The following is an 18,712-nucleotide window of genomic DNA, read 5'->3' as shown; positions in this document are numbered from 1 at the left end:
ATTTCAACTGGACCAATGAACTTTGAGGACGCAGGGAGCCCACAACTATTTTTCACCACGACAGTAGCTATTTTTTAAATTATAAAGTTAGTAATACTCATTGTAACAATGTAAACTGTTTGTAAAAGTGTAAAGAGGAACATGAATGGGCATACAAGCAAGAAGACAGCTTAAGATGCCCATCATCCTGCCACCCCCAGAGTGCCCCCAGTCGTCTGTTTCATGCAGATATACACAGAGAGGAAGGTGTATTTACCAAGAATGATCTGCCACTGCATGAAGCACATGGTACAAGTGTGTTCTTTTATGCCCCATCTGTGTTCAGAGTGAATCTCCCAGGCCATGACCCTCCAAAGGCCTCCTCACACACCATCTTTTTTGAGACTCACAGTAACCCTGGGGCTGGAAGATAAAGCAGCAGCCCCAGATCAAACCCAGGAAGCAAGGTGGGAGTATGAAATAAACAGTCCAAATGGAGTTCAGAAACCATGAGAAGCAGAAAAGGCAAAGGGGTCAGAAACCACAAACGAAAAAGCAACCACAGCTGAGGGAGGGAGACGGGGGAGAGGATGAGGGACAGAAGGGTGAAGAAGAGGGTGAGAGTGCTGTTGAAGATGGAGACAAGGAAGACGATGATGAAGATGATGAAGGTAATCAAGTTGATGCTAATGATGAAGATCAAGATGGTGATGAAGATGATGATGAAGGTGATGATGGTGAAGATGATGGCAATAATGATGAAGATGATGGATGATAATGATGACAAAGATGATCAAGAAGAAGATGACGGCGACAAAGGCGGTAATGATGATAATGATGAAGATGATGGTCAAGGCGCTGATGAAGAGACTGGTGATGATGAGGAGAATGTGGGTGATGACATGATGACGAGGAGGGTGATGATGGTGAATGGGTGACAACAGCCACTACTGCTGAGCACCAGCCATGTGCCAGGATCTGTGCTAAGTGCTTTGCACAAGTGATCTCACCAAACCTTCTCAACAGTCCTTTGAGGTAGCTGCCATTATTGTCCCCACTCTGCAGACAAGGAGCCCAAGTTCAGAGAGGCACAGTGACTTGCGTAAGACCACACAGCCTGCTAATGGCCCAGCTGGGCCCTGGTCCCAGGTCAGACTGACCCCAGAGCCCCTGCTCTGCTCCACAAGGAGACTTGAGGGAGCTTACTTTGGTTCGTGCCCGGCCTCATCCCTCATGGACCCAGCGGGCTGGGTTCCTCAATCACACAAGGTTTCTCCTTTCCCAGGGTGGCGCTGTGAGATCTGTGATGATGGCTTTTTTGGGGACCCGCTGGGGCTCTCTGGGGCCCCCCAGCCCTGCCAGCTGTGTCAGTGCAGTGGGAACGTGGACCCCAACGCAGTGGGCAACTGTGACCCCCTGTCTGGCCGCTGCCTGCGATGCCTACACAACACGACAGGTGCCCACTGTGAGAGCTGTCAGGAAGGCTTCTACGGGAGCGCCCTGTCCCCTCGGCCCGCAGACAAATGCATGCGTGAGTGCCCCCCTCCCAGACCCACAGGGTGGGGCGTGGTGGGCCCCTTCTCCACCAGATCCAGCTGGCTGCTCTGCAAGGCTGTGCAACCTTAGGCAGGTTACTCACCTTCCCTGTTGCCTTGTCAAGAAAGTGTAAGGGTTTGCTCTCCTCCGAGGTCTTTCAGCCTTGGGATCTGATCAACTCTGACCCTGTGATTTTTTTTTTTTCTTGCCCGGATAATTCAGCACTTATCTCATGCTCCACAGTTGGCATGCAAGACTGTCCCAGATGGCCTGTGCCACTCATCATGTTTGTCCTGCCCCTGGGCTTCCTGTCAGGCCGTGCCTCCCCACCGAGATGCTCAGCCCTCTGTGCCCTCTCAGAGGGCCACAGCGTGCATGAGCTCGTGGGAGGCTTCCAGAAGTGCTGCAGGGAGAAGCTCAGCATTTGCCCCAAACTCACTTGCTCCTGAGCCCCTGCTCCTTGCAGCACCTGTCAGCCTCTTGTTTTATGGGGCCCAGGAGAGCAGAGACAAGTGACCCAAAACAGTGGGAACAGAGGTCTGCCCCTAACCCCCAACCAAGTTTCTGGCCTTCTCTCCAGCCTGTGGGGACTCAGGGCAGGCTCAGAAGGGCCATCTGCCACCACGACTATTCTGGGCTGTCTCTCCAAGGACATAGAAAATGGGCTGAGACTTAAGCCCAGCCCTAGAACCTTTTTTCAGAGACTGCTTAGGAGTCTGAGCTGAATGTGAGTCATCTCTGTGGGCTCCCCATCTTCTCTGCCTCTCCTGGGTCCCCAAAGGTTGAACAGATGATCGGCATGGCTCCCCAACACGCTTTCCTGCTCCCACCCCCAGCCTGCAGCTGCAACCAGAAGGGCTCAGTCAGTGAGCAGAGACCCTGTGACCCAGTGACCGGCCAGTGCACCTGCCTGCCTCACGTGACCGGACGGGACTGTGGCCACTGCAGCCCTGGCTTCTACGACCTCCAGCCTGGCAGGGGCTGCCGGAGGTGGGTGGGGCGAGGCTGTGGGTGCCCTTCCCCTGGGTGTTTCTCCAGGAGGGAAGAAGTCGCCAGGGAGCCTCCAGAGAGGGGCCTGGCTTGGCATGTGTCATCCTAGGCCCACTGCCAGGTACACTGTGCCCTGCACTGAAGGGGGACAAAGGGACGGTCCCTTGGGGGTCAGATTCATGGCCCTGCCAACCCAGGATGCGGGCCAAGAGCAGCCCTAAGGGATGTCCAGGTGGGCAGGGGCTGGTTTGGTGTCTGATTCCCTTCTCGGTAACTCCGTCACTCTGTGACCTTTTGGGCCACAGCAGCAGCTTAGATACCATCTTTACGGAGCAGTGGAGAACTCCAGGGAAATGCCCAGTGAAGCAAACAGGTTTCTTCCTGACCAGACTTCTCAGGCCTTTAATATGCTAATTGCATTGTGACTTTCCAACTGAAGGGTATAGTCCAAATGTATATATGTCCCCATACCTTTTTTTTGGGGTGGGGGGAGCATTTTATGAGACTGTGCTTTCCGGGGCACAGCTTGAGGGAAGCTGTTTGACATGTGCAGACACAGAGATGGGGCCTTGTCAACAGAGGGTGTGATCACCAGCCCTAGCCGGCAGAGGTGGGGCTGGGAGTGGCCCAGAGCTGGACTCAGACCTGGGTCCCTTCCCTTATCGTAGCTGCAAGTGCCACCCGCTGGGCTCCCAGGAGGACCAGTGCCACCCCGAGACCGGGCAGTGCCCCTGCCGTCCAGGCGTCGAGGGCCAGGCCTGTGACAGATGCCAGCTGGGTTTCTTCGGCTTCTCCATCAAGGGCTGCCGGGGTAAGGAAGCCAGGTCCTTCCCAGGCTGCCTAGAGAATGAGGCTTCTAGGAAAGAGGACCAGTGGGGAAGATGGCCATGCAGCAGGAGAGAGATCAGACATGGGGCAGGTTTTCTTAGAGCAGCCGTGGGAACATGGAGTGAGTGAGCAGAGCAGAAGACAGCATAGGAGGCCAAGAATCTAGTCCTAGACTCCACTGCTAAATTCCTGTGTGCCTGGGGCCATCAGGTCACCTCTCTGGGCCTCATTTGTATGGTTAGACTGCGTGGCAGTCCTAAACCTGACTGGTCCTCAGATCCCAGGGGCACTGAAATAACTCAGGCCCTCAGTCATCACCTCCAACCTTCTGAATCAGTCTCCCAGGAAGGACCCAGGAATGTACTTGAGCTGCCCACGGGGTCTGGAGCAGCCAGGTGCAAGGGTGCAGGGGACCTGGGGGTTCCAGTGTGGGGTGGCCATCAGGGCACCCAGCGCCTTCTGCCCCGGCCCCCCCCAGCCTGCAGGTGCTCCCCGCTGGGTGCCGCCTCGGCCCAATGTCATGAGAACAGCACGTGTGTGTGCAAGCCCGGCTTTGTGGGCTACAAGTGTGACCTCTGCCAGGACAACTTCTTCCTCACGGCCGGCGGCACACACTGCCAGGAGTGCCCGTCCTGCTACGCCCTGGTGAAGAAGGAGGTGAGCCCTCCCCATCCAGGCCCTGCCCAGGGCCGCTGCACCTTCTGTTCATTTCATGCCCCCAGTGAGCACCAGCTCTGTGCTGGGCACCGGGAAATGCCCACTTACCCGCAGCTCTCAGGCCTTCGGGGACCACCGGCCACCTCCTTCTTGTGCCCACCCAGCCACCTGGCCCAGCCCCACCTCTGCCCTTCCCTGGCTCCTGAGCGGACAGCAGAAAGGTGGCTCCTGCGGCATGTCCTTCCCGACCACCCAGGCCAAGGTCTCACACTTTCTCAAGTTCAATGGGGACGAGACCACAGAAGGCCCTTTGAAGGAGGGTCAGGAGGAGGGCAATGCCCATTATGGGACACAAGTAGTATTTCAAGCAGGGAGGTGGTGTCGTGCAGGGGTCAGGAGCATGACCTCTGGGGTTCCCCTACCCTCCCCACCAACCCTGTTAGTTGTCACATGCCCAGGCAGGTGACAGCCTTGGTAAGTTTCAGTGTGTCTCTCCTACTCCAAAATGAAATAGTTCAGGCCTGCAGCCCCTTACCTGAAACCAGTGATGGTTCTGTAGAAAGATAGGATGGTGTGTGCTGAATATTAGGTACCACTCCCAGCGGTGCCTGGGCCAGCCCCCTAATCAAACCCAGTGACACGTCTGCAGGAAAACAGGTGAATAGTCACACCAAGGGGGTAAATAAAGATCATAAGTAGCCTTGTTCAGAGCAGTTTTTTTCTAGATGAGTGCAGGGTTTTTTCAACCTGATTTTGCCACCCAATAAGGAATGGAAAGCTTTGCAGGTTTTCAGAGCATTTTGGACTTTGGAATCGAGGCGTGGGCTCGGGACCTGTATCCCCTGCCCCTTAGGGTGGTTACAAGGTGAACGTGAGCTGGTGCGTGGCCAGCGGTCGCTCATACCTGGCTCCTAGCAAGTGCTCCATAAATGCGTGTATTGTTCATATGATTGAAAGAATGGGGCTAGGAGACGTTGCAAAGCACACTCACTCAGCCTGCAAGGGTCACATGCCTGCTCTGTGCCAAGTCCTGGGAACATAGCAAAACAGACAGAAGTCGTCCTGGGGCTTCCCTTCCCATCCCTCCCTCAGTAAGGCAGAGATGTGGTCGGCTGAATGCCAGCAGGTGCTGTGGGTATGAGAAGGGAAGGGACAGGGTGGGCACAGTTGGTTCTCAGAGGTCCGGTGTGTCCTTAGCTTTGGGGCCCAGGGTAGGATTGGAGAAGGCAATGCTCGGGGTGGGCAGGCCAGGCAGAGGTTTCCAAGCAGGACTTTAGGCCACCAGCCTCACACACCGTTCCTTCCCTGACCCCTCCAGGCTGCCAAGCTGAAGGCCAGACTGACCCTGATGGAAGGGTGGCTGCAGGGGTCAAACTGTGGCAGGGGACCACTGGACATTCTACAGGGAGAGGCCCCACGGGGGGACATCTACCAGGGCCACCCCCTGCTGCAAGGTACAGTGGGAGAGCAGAGTGGGAGACTGGGAGGCAAGGGGAAGGGGCTGGCTGGTCAGATGCCCCTTTTGGAGCCCTTCAGTCTGACCTCAGTCGGGTTCACCCCTAGGAGAACTCATTTGCTGGGACAGCCTGTCTGACCTCCCCAGCTAAGTGAGTTCCTCCTGCTATGCAGTCCCGTCATCCCACGGACCTCTCTTTCAATATCCCTCACCCAGTTGTATTTTGTAGCTTTATTAATATCAGCCTCTGACTATAGCCTCGGTCCCCATGCCCCCTGCGCCACCTAGACTGTACCCATAAACTCAGTGAGGACAGGGTTGAGTTTATTCGTTGAGTCGTCATTCAACAAATAATCATTGGGGCGCTGTCCCAGGTGCTGAACAGGTAAAGTTCCTGCTGTCTTTGACTGTTGGCCGTTTTGCCCACTGCTGTATCCCCAGCATAGAAAATAAATGGGTAAATAAGAAAAAAGATTGTCATTAAGTCCACGTGGAATTTGTCCCTGGGACACTGAAATTTAGGAGCATCAAACATGAATTGCTTATTTTGTTAAATTTCGTGTTCACAAGCACCTGTACTCCTGTAGCAGCCATAGGTGAGCTGAGCACCTGTTTGCAAGACTAACAGAATAGGGAGCTATCAGATGCTGTGTGTTAAAATGCCCACACTGAGCCACGCTACGAATTACAGAGATGACTCAAGGCGGGTTTTACTGCTGTCTCAGGTTCAGGAATTGTTCGCTGTGGATCTAGAAGGCCTGGATTCCTTCCAGCCCTTCCTCTGTGGCTGACTTCCTGTGTGGGGGACCTTGGGTCATGATTTGCCATCTCTGGGCCTCAGCCTTCGCATCTGTAAGATGGGGAGGCCTTTCCTTTGGAACCAGTGCTCAGGCCTGGTGATGGAGTCAAGCTGTGCCCAGGAGGAGTAGAGGACACAGATGGGGCCCCTTGAAGGTGCAGGCTTTATTGTGAAATCTCGACTGCTTTTTGACTCCTGGACTCTGGGCTTTCTGCAGGGGCCCAGGAAGACTTCCTGGAGCAGGTGACAGGCCTTGAGGGTGCTGTGAAGGCTGCCCGAGAGCAGCTGCAGGCACTGAGCAGGAATGCCCGCTGTGCCCAGGCCAGAGCTGAGAAGACCTGCGTCCAGCTGGCAGACCTAGAGGCGGTGCTGGAGTCCTCAGAAGAGGAGATTCTGCATGCAGCCACCATCCTTGCATCTCTGGTACCCCAGGGGACCCCTCCCCAACTCCTCCCCTCTACTGAGCCTGGGGCATGCCCCAGCCCCCTGCCTTGGGAGGCTCAGTTTTCTCATCTGCAAAATAGCAGTCGCACAGTGCCTCCTCTGCCGATTCAGTGAGATAATATTTGCAAAGAACGAGTCGTATTCCAAGTACAGAGTGAATGCCCAGCAAGTGGTAGGCGTCGTTACTGTTATTTCCAAGCTCTAGGGCTCCGCCCACTGGATGCTGACTTTGTAGCTGGCTCTGAGCGTTTATGAAATAAGTGGCATGGCCCAGGTCTGCCCAACAATTTAGCCAGATGTAGGCCCTGCCCTTCAGGGATGGACCGTCAGTTTCCTCCTATTTCTCTCTCTTCTCTAAAGGCGATTCCTCAGGAAGGGCTCGGCCAGCCCACCAACTGGAGCCACCTGGCCATAGAGGCCCGTGCCCTCGCCAGGAGGTGAGCCCCCATGCCCCGGGAGCAGGTGAGGTCCTGGCCACACAACCATGAAGGGAGCCCAGCCCTTCTGCTGGGGGCTTCCAGGGTCAGGGCCAGCCCCATAGGTATCCCCACCCCGGGAGGTGGAATCACTTGAGTACAGAGCTGAAGTGTCATTGCCGTGGGAAGGAGAGGTGTGCAAGGATGGCATGAGATGCGGGGGGTCAGGGTGGGGGTCTGCCGACAATGGTTGACTGAAGGCACCTGAGAGCCTTCACTGGCTTTTTTTTCATAACAGCTTTACTGAGATATAATTCACATGCCATGCAAGTCAACCAGTTAAAGTACCATTCAGTGGTTTTCAGTATATTCACAGAATTGCACAGAATATGCACAGAATTGTGCAACCATCTCCGCAATCAGTTTTAGAACATTTTCCTTACCCCAGAAACAAGTACCCGTTAGGCATCACTCCCCATTCCTCCTCACCCTCCTCAGCCTCTGGTAACCACTGATCTACGTTCCGTCTCTATAGATTTGCCATTCTGGACATTTCATATAAATGGAATCATACACATGGTCTTTTGTATCTGGCTTCTTTCATACAGCATAATATTTTCAAGGTTCATGCATATTGTACCATATATCAGTACTTCATTCTTTTTTACAACCAAATAATATTCCATTGTACGAATATGCCACATTTTGTTTATCCAGTCATCCATTGATGGACATTTGGGTTGTTTCATCCACTGCTTTTAAGAAGCAGCTTAAGATCCTAAAGACACAAGCTCTGAAGCAATTTGTCCCTTTAGCTGTACTTTAGGGACTGTAGACCCATTTTACAGATGAGAAAAGAGACTCAGAGAAGTAAAGTGACTTGCTTAAGGACACGGGGTTAGAAGTGATAGAGCCAGATTCAAACCCAGGCTGTCTTTTCTATGCTCTCTTTATTAGGATAACCATATAATTTATTGTCCAAGCTGAGATTTTATGTGTGATAAAAGGCCCTATTATTTATTATGCCAGGACAACAGGCATAAACCCTATATAACAGGAATAGGGGCATGGGTCCCCTTCCCATCAGTCTTCACTCTGTGTCAGGCAGAGGGAGGAGAGGAGCCTGGCACCCGTGGCTGTACTCTCTTTGGGACAGCAAGAGGCCCATGCGGTGGCGGGGGGTGGGGATAGGGCCCAGGCCCCCTTCTGTGTCAGCTCCTGGTGATGGGCGGGCGGGTATTGTCATACAGTCACAGGGACACCACCACCAGGATTGAGACCACTGCTCGGAGGGCCCTGCTTACCTCCAACAGCAGTTATGCGCTTCTCTGGAGTCTGGTGGAGGGGAGAACAGCCCTGGAGGCCCAGCAGGAGCTAGAGGACAGGTGAGGAGACCTCCCAGGTGTGGGTAGGAGCTTGGGTTGGCTTCCTGAAGCTGGCAGGGCCTGGTCAGAGGCCGCTGGTTCCAGAACCGGCTTCCGTCCCTTGAGTCCTGATGTTCTTTGGGGCGGGGTGCAATGCCTAGGGCCTTGGGCCTGCTTGGTGGTGCGTTAGAGGAACCCACTCATGCCGGGCTGCAGCTCAGCCTCTGGAGAGAAGGAATGAGAACCTAAACAAGGAGGGCCCGGATCAGCTCATCCTCGGCCCCCTGCAGCTCCCCTGCCCCTCCCCAGACTCCTGGGGAGCTCCTCTCAGGCACCAGCTTTCCTCTTGGCCTCTGCTTCTCTGCTGTGGATGGCCCCCTTGTATCCAGCTCATTCAGAGGGTCAGCGGAGACCCACCAACGTCTCACTGAGCCCAAGTGGATTTCCTAGATGAGAGAATCTGATTGGCCCAGCTTGGGTTAGGTGGCCAGTCCTGAGCCAATCGGTATGGCTGGGTGGATCACATGACTCACTCCCAGGGGCAGGGGGGCTGGCTCTCTGTAAAGGGATGAGGGATGGGAGGCACCCTGGGTGGGGGGGGGGGTCCAGCAGTACCCATGGTAGGGGGAGCTGGGTGGGGCAGGGTGTGGACAGCTGGACAGGAAAGCTGTCCTAGTTGATTGATTACAGCATTTCAGGGAAAAAGGGCCCCAGAACAGTCAAGCAGCCCAGAGGTCTCCATTTACCTGGAGAGCAACATGCCCAAGGTCACTCAAGGGCATCAGGGCCTGGGCCGCTATCCCTCCAACAACACCAGGCATTTTCCTCTTCATGATTCATCCAGAGGAGCCAAACATTTGCAAAACATGTGATTCTCAAGTGGAAACCAAGCGGGAGCTCCTTCAGAAAAGCGTGATTGAATTAAGTGAGTGAGGAAACAAGAATGCAGTCCCTCGGCTGCCTTTCCCATTCATTAGACAGCTGCCGAGCAGCGGCCAGTTTCCGAGGCCAGCTGCTGGGTACCAACTCCGCAGACGGCGGTTCTGCCCGGGAAGTTGCCAGAGCCCCTTCAACCGGGGGCTCCAATGGGGGGGCCAGGACAGCAATGGGGAGGGATGGCCTACATCCTGTTCCTGGGCCATCCTGCCTCTGTCTCCTCCCAGGTACCAGGAGGTACACGCAGCCCAGAGGGCGCTGGGCACGGCCGTGGCAGAGGTGCTGCCTGAAGCTGAGAGGGTGCTGGCCGCTGTGCAGCAAGTCGGCGCAGATGCAGCCCAGCGTCTGGCCTCACCGGCTGCCCCTGCAGCACCGGTCAGCTCAGCTGTCCTTGGAGATCTGCATGCGGTGGTTGTGAGGGAGAATGTGGCAGCTGGGAAACCAGTGGGGCCCAGGCAGAGGCAGAGGACGTGGCTTATTTCTAACTCTCTGGCAGTTGATTAAAAGATCTCAGCCAATCTTTGTTGTTGATTATAATGATAATATCAAGGCCGAGGCCTCTTCTTCATCATAGTGGCATTGGCAATGACACCAGACGGACATGGGGCCAAATCCCAGCTCCACCACTCTAGCTCTGTGACCTTGGCAAAGGACTTCCCATCCCTGTGCCTCGGTTACTTTGTCCGTCTGTCGGCTGGAGCTCACCCATTTGGTTATTTCAGGGCTGCATCCATGAGGGGCCGGAGGGGATTCGTGAGTAATGCCCTCAACCCCTATGTGTCCGTCACCCTATGCTCCTCACCTTTGGATAAATCAGCTCATCAAGTCTTCTCAGTAATCCTGAAATTCCAAAACTTGGGAGCTAAACTTTAAAAAAAAAGACTAAACTTATAGAAATGCATCTGGGGCCCAGCCTGCCCAGGACTGACTGCTCCCAGGCTGTTTACTCAGGGTGTTTGATCCTCCCACTGTGTGTGAAGAAGGAAAATGTAGGTAGTGACATGTTTGGCCCTGAGCACTGCCCCAGATACTGCTGAGGGCATTAGGTAATAAGCAGTCCCCACAGGAAACTCTGAATTCAGAAGTACGTCCAGCCCCAAGGTTTCAGCTAAGGGATTGTGAGCCTGGGGAAGGAAACGCAGGTCAGGGAGGTCAGCTGGGTTGCCTGAGTCTGCGCTTCTAGAAGTTGCTGGGGCTGGAATCAAACCTCAAGTGACAGCTTCCCCAGTCTGGCTTCTCTCGCCCTGGCCCCTCTGCTTCTTAGGGTCCACGTGCAACCCTGCCCCCCACGGTCCCTGCCCCTGGGCTTCTCCCACCCAGTAGAGGACCTGCCCCTCGGACCTTCCCATCAGGCCTTGTCTAAGCCCTCCATCTCCCGGCAGCCTCAGAAGTCTCAGGCCAGGACCCTGGGCCTGAAGGTGCAGGCCCTGGAGAAGACGGTCACATCGAGAGAGCGCATGGTCACCGAGACTGCCCGGGCCCTCCAGGCCACCGCCCAGGCCGTGCTGCACAGGACGGAGCCCCTTACGCAGGTGGGCTCTTGTCCTTTGAGGCAGCACCTGGAGAGGGTTGGGGCTGCCCCAGGCATGATCTGGGCTCAGGGGTTGCAGGGGGAGGGAAGGGCAAAGACCAGAAGTAGTTCTTTCTACCCCTCCAGTGCCTTCCCCCAAATTCTAGAGAACCTCCGCTCGTGCCAAGGCAGGAGGTCCTGATTTCCCGAGAAGGAGTAAAGGTGTGAGAGGAGGCAGGATGGACAGACAGACAGAGCCACGCCCACCACCCTTACTCAGTGTTAATTACAGCTGGGATGGGTCTCAATCACTTATTCTTGCATTCATTAGTTCACTTGCCAGATATTTTAGCGAGCACATACGTTGCTCTAGTGCTAAACCCCACTGTTTGGCATTTACAGCCCAGGAGGGGAGGCAAAGCTAAATAATCAGGGAATTCAAGAATTATGGGGTGAATTGAGCCCCAGCCAGTGGTTTCCAACCTATTAAAGTATAAGCACCCCTTCAACTGTTGTTTTTTTTTAACTTTTCATCTTTTCATCTAGACTTAGATAGACATTGTGAAGAAAACACAAAGAAGTCCCATATACCCTTCACACAGATTCTCCTTCTGTTAATGTTTTACCCAGCCACCTTACAAGGATCAAAATAAGGAAATCAACATGATATAATACAATGAGCTAATCTACAGACCATATTCAAATCCCAGAAATGGCTTATCCCGTAGCCATCTTTTTTTGGGGGTCGGGGGGCGCAGAAGATCTTAGTTCCCTGACCAAGGATCAAACCCGTGCCCCGTATAGTGGAAGTGGAGTCTTAACCGCTGGACCGCCAGGGAAGTCCCCTGTATCCATCTTTATTTTCCTTTTAAAGACAAGAAACAAGGCAGAAAGCTGTTGCCTGCATCTGAACAGCTGGGCCTGGTGCCTGTCACATACCGGGAGAGCTGTGCTGTGTCAGGGCCCACTGGGGTGGTACCCATTGATTTAGTCCATCACCCTGGTCTGGGGCACAGATGAAGCCACAGCAGAGTCAGGACCAGACCCCAGTGCGCAGTGCCCCAACACAGTGCCTCCCACCTTCCTCTCCCATCCTGCTAGGCATTTGGAGTAAGACTTAAGACACAAGGGCTCCCAGGGCACCATCTGGTGGCTCTTCAAACCCACATGATTGTGACTTCCCTGGCGGTCCAGTAGTTAAGACTTCTCCTTCCAATGCAGGGCATGCAGGTTCCATCCCTGATGGAGGAGGTAAGATCCCACATGCTTCGCAGCCAAAAAAACCAAAGCATAAAACAGAAGCAGTATTGTAACAAATTCAATAAAGACTTTACCAAAAAAATTTTTTTAAACCCCGCATGATTGATTGATTGATGGATTGAAATTCACACCACATAAAATTACCCATTTGAAAGTGTACAACACAGTGGCATTTAGCACATTCCCAATGTTGTGCAAGCACCACCTCTGTCTAGTTGCAAAACATTCATCACCCCAAAGGGTGACTGCTTATACCCATTAAGCAGTCACTCTTCATTCCTCCCTCCCCCCAGCCCCTGGCGACTGCCCATCTGCTTTCTGTCTCTCTGGATTTACCTATTACAGACATTTCATATAAATGGAATCGTGCCGTACGTGACCTTTTGTGTCTGGCTGCTTTCACTTACCATAATATTTTCCAGGTTCATCCACATCGTAGTATATATCAGCACTTCGTTCCCTTTCATGGCTGAATAATATTCCATTATGTGGATACACCACATTTTGTGTTTCTATTCATCCATCAAACCCATATTCTTTAAGTATCCAGCCTTTTTTAGTGGCAATGGGGAAGAAACTAATTTTCTATGAGTAAAAGTTGTATAATAAACAGATTCACTACTTCACATCCTCTGGCTGAGATGCAGCAGCATTCTGACAAGAAATTTTCAGTTGTCCATCTTTCTTTTAGTTCTTAGGTTCCAGTTTTCCTCTGAGCTTTCGTGAGACAGGTAACTTCTTGGGAGAGATATTCAAGATTTAATATTGGTATAATAAAACAAATCAGATGTTCCTGGTAAACAGCATAATTCAGTGTCAGAGTTTTGGTGATGTTTTGGGACCTTGTACATGTGGGTTTGGTGCCCACCTGACCCCTCTCTGCCCAGCACACCTCCAGCACCACCTGACCAGCCTCTCTCTTCTCTCTCCAGCTGCACCGGGAAGCCAGAGCTGCCCTGACCCGGGCTTCCTCATCTGTCCAGGCTGCCATGGTGACTGTCACAGGAGCCAGGACTCTGCTGGCTGACCTAGAAGGTATGTGTGCCCTGCTTAGCCCCAGGCTCATGGATGCACAGCTGCCCATGACAGACACCTGGACTCATGCCTCAGCCAGGGCAGGCTTGGCTGCAGGGGACAGAAGTCCAGTCATGTGGGCATAAGCCAAGGAGACCATTCCCTCTGCCTCTAAGGACCTCCCTCTCCTGTGGTTGCTTGTCCCTTCCCACCCCACATACCACTCACCAGGTCTTGCCTACGTGGCCATCCATCATCAGACCACACGCAGAGCCCCTCAGGACCAGATGGGAAGAGAATCTGATGCCATCAGCTGTCCATCCCTGATCTAGGCCACGCTGACTGGGGGGTCTGGTTACCTGGTACGAATATGGCTGCCCTGGTCCAACGTCCAGTGGGGCTATGGGAAGGGATGCAGCGTTTCTCTTTAGAACGTGGGTTGATGGGTTGATGCGAGTCCAGGTCTCTTTTGACCTGTAGGAAAATGAGGCCAAGTGCCCCCATTTTACAGTTGGGTAGACCAAGAAAGGAAATTTTACTGAATGAAATGTGGAACAGCCCCTAGCCTGTAGTTGCTCTGCCAAGAGAGGATTTGTGTTCAAATAAGTTTAGGAAATGTCACGTGCTGTAGATCCCCCTGAGGCCTTTGCAGTGCACACCTGAGAATATTAAAGGCTCTGAGAAGTCCTTCAATAGAGAAACCGGGTTCACTTTATGTAAACTTAATTTCCCCTAGCATTTATCAACACCCTGTAGAATTAGGGCTCCCCAGTGTGCACTTTTTTTTTTTTTTTTTTTTGGCTGCGTTGGGTCTTCGTTGCTGCACGTGGGCTTTTCTCTAGTTGCGGCGAGTGGGGGCTGCTCTTTGTTGCAGTGCACGGGCTTCTCATTGCGGTGGCTTCTCTTCTTTCAGAGCACGGGCTCTAGGCGCGAGGGCTTCAGTAGTTGTGGCATGCGGGCTCAGTAGTTGTGGCTCGCGGGCTCTAGAGCTCAGGCTCAGTTGTTGTGGCTCACGGGCTTAGTTGCTCTGTGGCATGTGGGATCTTCCTGGACCAGGGCTCAAACCTGTGTCCCCTGCACTGGCAGGCGGATTCTTAACCACTGTGCCACCAGGGAAGTCCCCCCAGAGTGCACTTTAAGAAATGCCAATTTTGTGTACAGGAAGCAAAGTAGATCTAACTTTTGGATTATCTTCATAGAATGATTATGTAGTATTATGTCCCTGGATATTAGAAGGCTTGATTCTTTTTTTTTAAATTATTTATTTATTTATTTATTGGCTGCATCGGGTCTTGGTTGCAGCACACGGGATCTTTCGTTGCGATGCGTGGGCTTAGTTGCCCCGCGGCATGTGGGATCTTAGTTCCCCGCCCAGGGATCGAACCCACGTCCCCTACACTGGAAGGTGGATTCTTAACCACTGGATCACCAGGGAAGTCCCCTTGATTCTTTTTAAATTTTGACTTTGTCTACTATAATCAGTACTCCTTGGGATAAATTTCCCTTATAATTTTATCTGAAAGGAAATGAAAAAGTCTCTCTTCCTATGTAGAAGGAAACTACTTCTTATTAGATAATAAAAACCTATGTGAATCGTAGAATTTCTCTTTTTGTCTTGGCTGCTAGGAGGCTAAAAGGTAAATAGTGCGTTTGGTACCTGCACCGTCATTATCCTAATTTTCTGGCACTTCTCACTCTTCATCGTCCCCCTAGTTACATATGGCCTTTGGTTTATCATTTTAATGGTCCAGTTTTTGGTCTGTTCATCACGATAAGCTGCCTCAAAGCCTATTTAGAAATGCGTGGTATGTAAAAACAAAGAACTTAATGGATCTTTCTGTGTACTGTGCTATAGCTCCCATCTCTACCACTGGCCCAGGCATTGGCCACCATGTAATTCTGTGACTTTAGTAAGTATCATAATATAACATGAATCTTTACACTCACAGGGCAGTATGTCTCACTCATTTGTTTTCCCTGGGTGAGCCTGAGAAGCTTACACACAGATCTCATGCATCTCATACTTCGGCTCATGTTGTCCAAGGGTCTGGGGTTGGTCAGACATCTGGCAGTGACCACCCGATGGGCTCTCCAGGCATGAGCCCAGCCCTCCTGACACAGCCTCGGCCGGGTTTACAGGAATGAAGCCAAGGTTCCCTCGGCCCAAGGACCAGGCCACACTGAGGAGGAAGGCAGCCATCGTCCAGGACAGGCTCCTTGCAGACTCCAAAAAGAAGACCAAGCAGGTGGAGAGGATGCTGGGAAATGCGGCATCTATCTCCTCCAGTGCCAAGAAGAAGGGCAGGGAAGCCGAGCTGTTGGCCAAGGACAGTGCCAAGGTCAGGGCCACGGATGTGACTCCAGGGGCGTCCCTGCCTTCTGGGCCTGTGGGAGGACTGTCATAGAAGAGGTGCCCTTCTGTAGGGTAAATGCCCCTTCTGTATGCAATGCTGAATACTCTGCACTTACTAAGGGGTCCCAGGCTCTGAGCTCTGGAGCTTCACGCGGGTGACCCTGTTGATTCCGCATGAAATAGATGTCACTGCTGTCCCCATGGGACAGGTGAGGACCCTGACGCCAGCCCAGTTCAGTAACTTAACATTACCAGGACTCACACCTCGGTCTGTTTGGCTCTACTCCCTAAACTTCTAGACTTTTCTTGTTTAATTAGGGCCAAATTTGAATCAATATGCATCTTCCCAGCACCGTCACTCAGGGCCCAAGTAAACTGCCTCTACAGCTTCCTAGAGAAAGTGCTGGATTGAAGGAGTCCCCAGGCTTGGTTTCTGGTCCTGCCATTTTGATTTTGGCCAGCTCCTCCTCTCTGCACCTCTGTTTCCCCATCTGTAAATTATTGGAATTTCTCCTCTCGGGGGAGATGGGTAGTGTCCAGCCATCTGCACTTTGCCGGCATCTGGTACACAGCTGTTGAATGAATGAACGAATGAATGAATGAATGATCTGGTGCATGAATCTATGACCGCTTGGCAGGGCGGTCACCCTTTACCTCTAAAAGGAGTTTCTCCGCTCACACTTCCCTCCATGCTGCTGCCGCCCACCCCATAGCTCGCCAAGGCCTTGCTGAGGGAGGGGAAGCAAGAGCACCGCCGGGCTGGCCGGCTCTCCAGCCAGACGCAGTCGATGCTCCGACAGGCCTCCCAGCAGGTGCTAGCCTCAGAAGCACGCAGACAGCAGCTAGAAGCAGCTGATCGGGTACGTGTGCTGAGACCCCAGCACTGCTTCTCCCGCTGGTCCCGGGAGCCAGCCAGGAGCCGCTCAAGCTTTTCTTCTCCCCCCCCTCCCCACCCAAAAGGTGGGTGCCGGGCTGAGCGAGATGCAGCAGCAGATCCGGGAATCACGCACCTCTCTGGAGAAGGACATCAAAGCTTTGTCGGAGCTGCTTGCCAGTCTGGGTAAGGAGACCCCAAGGCCGGGCCCCGGCCCCCTGGGTCCCCGATGCATCCCCGGGATCTTCCTGGGAGGCCCCGTCCTGGGGGAGCTTGCCCCCTAGCCCTCCTGTCTATGGCTCCCCCCATCCCGAGCCTTGTGGTCAATGACAAGCATTTGTAACCGCTCCAGGCCCCCCGGGGGCGAGGCAGAGATGGTGTCCAGAAGCATCCTCACTCCGTGCCCCCAGGGGCTGCTAGTCAGGAGGAGAGGAGAGACACAGAGCACTCACCGCCCACAGAACACCTGTAGGTGCCAGGTGACTAGGTCCGCCCTCAGTGGTGGAGGGTTTCAGAGAAGGAGAGACAACGTCACAGAAGCAAGTCTGGCATCGAGGATCAGGTGCTGGTTTGGAATCAGAGAGACTGGGTGGGATTCAAGTCTGGCACTTTCCCTTCCTTGGCTGTGAGACCTTGGGAAAGTCACTCCACCTCTCTGAGCCTCAGTTCCCCCACCTGGGAAATGGGAGTAACAGTGGGGTAGTTTAGAGAGTGCTTTCCACACTGTGCAGTGTGTGATGAGACAGTGCATCGTGAAAGGGACAGCCCCCAAGACGTGGAGCCCTCAGAGCAGGGGCGAGGGGACAGTATCAGAGCAGTTAGGCTGAAATGAACAACAAGCAGTTTTAAAAGTTGGGGTAAAATACACAAAACATAACATTTGCCATTTTAACCATCTTTCAGCGTACAGGTCAATGGCATTAGGCACAACATTCACCTGATTGTGCAGCCGTCGCCACCATCCATCATCCCAACATGAAACCCGTCCCCATTATACACAAACTCCCCAATCCCCCCTCCCCCCAGCCCCTGGCAACCCCTGTTCTACTTTCTGTCTCTGTGAATTTGGGACTGTAGGCACCTCGCCTAAGTGGAATCATATAGTGTGTGTACTTTTGTGACTGGCTTATTTCGCTTAGTGTAACGTCCTCAAGGTTCATCCATGTGACAGCATGCATTTCAGTCATCATGATCAATAAGACAAGGGAGAATCACCATGTTCTGCATTTTGGCTGGATGCCTAGGCCTCCACTAAGCTGTTCACACGCATGATCTTATCTCATTTTAACTTTCGAGGGAAGGGTCCTTATGCTCTTGCTATTTTGCAGATGAGGAAACAACTAAGGCACAGAGAATTTAAGTGATGTGCCCAGGGTCCCACAGCCAGTCAGTGGGGAGGCTGTGGCTCACACTCAGGTCTGACCGATTCAGAGTGCCCGCTCGTAGCCACAGGTCTACACCCGCAAGAACTCAGTGCACTGGACACGACGCCCAGCATGAAACAAACGCTCTATGTGGGTAAACCACTCTGGCCGTTGTTGTTGTCATTTATTCATTCACATCGGCACTATGCTTGACTCGGGGGAGCAGGAGTGACCACGCACACCTAGACCCTGTCCCCTCCCCAGGAGACCCAGCTGGGCAGATAGAGTGGAGGCTGTAACCTCCTCAAAGGCCAGGCTGTTTGGACTTTCCCGTGGATGGTGGGACCTCTCCGAGTCTTGGCTGGGAGCAGGGCCTGCCGGGCAGCAGGGCTCAGCTTCGCTCTGCTTCTTCCTGCCCCGGGCTCAGCCCTTGCAGCCGCCTGTCCTCCAAACCAGCCTTCACTGCCCAGGAAACTCAGGGCCATGATGGGGAGCCCTGGGGCCCAGGGGGGTCCTGTGGGATTCGAAGCCATTTAGGATTTGTTGCTGTGACTCCAGCACTCTCCCACCTGGCTCAGCTGTCTTTCCATTGAATGCCACCTTAATGACAAGGTGACAAAGGCCAGGTGGGGGAGACAGCCCGTGGATTCCATGCCACCATCACCAAGTTCGTATGTGAGCACCTGGCCCCACCCCCTCGTTTTACACTTGGAGAGGCTCCTCTGGGAAGTCCTAATGTGTGCGGGGCCAAGACTAGACCCCTGCTGCCTGCTTCCCAGGCCTGCAGCCCCTCCTGCCCCGTCTGCCTCACCCACCCTCATTCTGATGCCAGAAACCTTTCTTTTCACCCTGATGTCCCCGCATCCTGGCTCACAAGTGCCATCTGTACGTGTGGGCTCTCAGCGAATTGAAACGGTGTGTGGTAGCAGCAG

The 18,712-nt window shown here is 53.4% G+C and overlaps 1 protein-coding gene across 1 annotated transcript in view; it reads left to right on the top strand.

Annotated features, from left to right (window-relative positions):
* The window catches only part of LAMC3 (laminin subunit gamma 3), a 59,798-nt gene that overhangs the window by 40,496 nt on the left and 590 nt on the right, over nt 1–18,712 (top strand). The window contains exons 15-28 of the mRNA XM_068552711.1: nt 1,265–1,510; nt 2,352–2,505; nt 3,174–3,316; nt 3,812–3,990; nt 5,309–5,444; nt 6,463–6,668; nt 7,050–7,126; nt 8,356–8,490; nt 9,633–9,780; nt 10,788–10,937; nt 13,108–13,210; nt 15,329–15,528; nt 16,256–16,402; nt 16,503–16,602. Of these exons, the coding sequence (XP_068408812.1) occupies nt 1,265–1,510; nt 2,352–2,505; nt 3,174–3,316; nt 3,812–3,990; nt 5,309–5,444; nt 6,463–6,668; nt 7,050–7,126; nt 8,356–8,490; nt 9,633–9,780; nt 10,788–10,937; nt 13,108–13,210; nt 15,329–15,528; nt 16,256–16,402; nt 16,503–16,602 (2,124 nt within the window). The remainder of the gene's footprint in view (nt 1–1,264; nt 1,511–2,351; nt 2,506–3,173; nt 3,317–3,811; nt 3,991–5,308; nt 5,445–6,462; nt 6,669–7,049; nt 7,127–8,355; nt 8,491–9,632; nt 9,781–10,787; nt 10,938–13,107; nt 13,211–15,328; nt 15,529–16,255; nt 16,403–16,502; nt 16,603–18,712) is intronic.

Source organism: Eschrichtius robustus, chromosome 10 (genome assembly GCF_028021215.1).
Source record: "Eschrichtius robustus isolate mEscRob2 chromosome 10, mEscRob2.pri, whole genome shotgun sequence".
Classification (NCBI taxonomy): Eukaryota; Metazoa; Chordata; class Mammalia; order Artiodactyla; family Eschrichtiidae; genus Eschrichtius; species Eschrichtius robustus.
The sequence above is the reverse complement of the archived record's forward strand: the minus strand, read 5'-3'. Positions and strand labels throughout refer to the sequence as shown.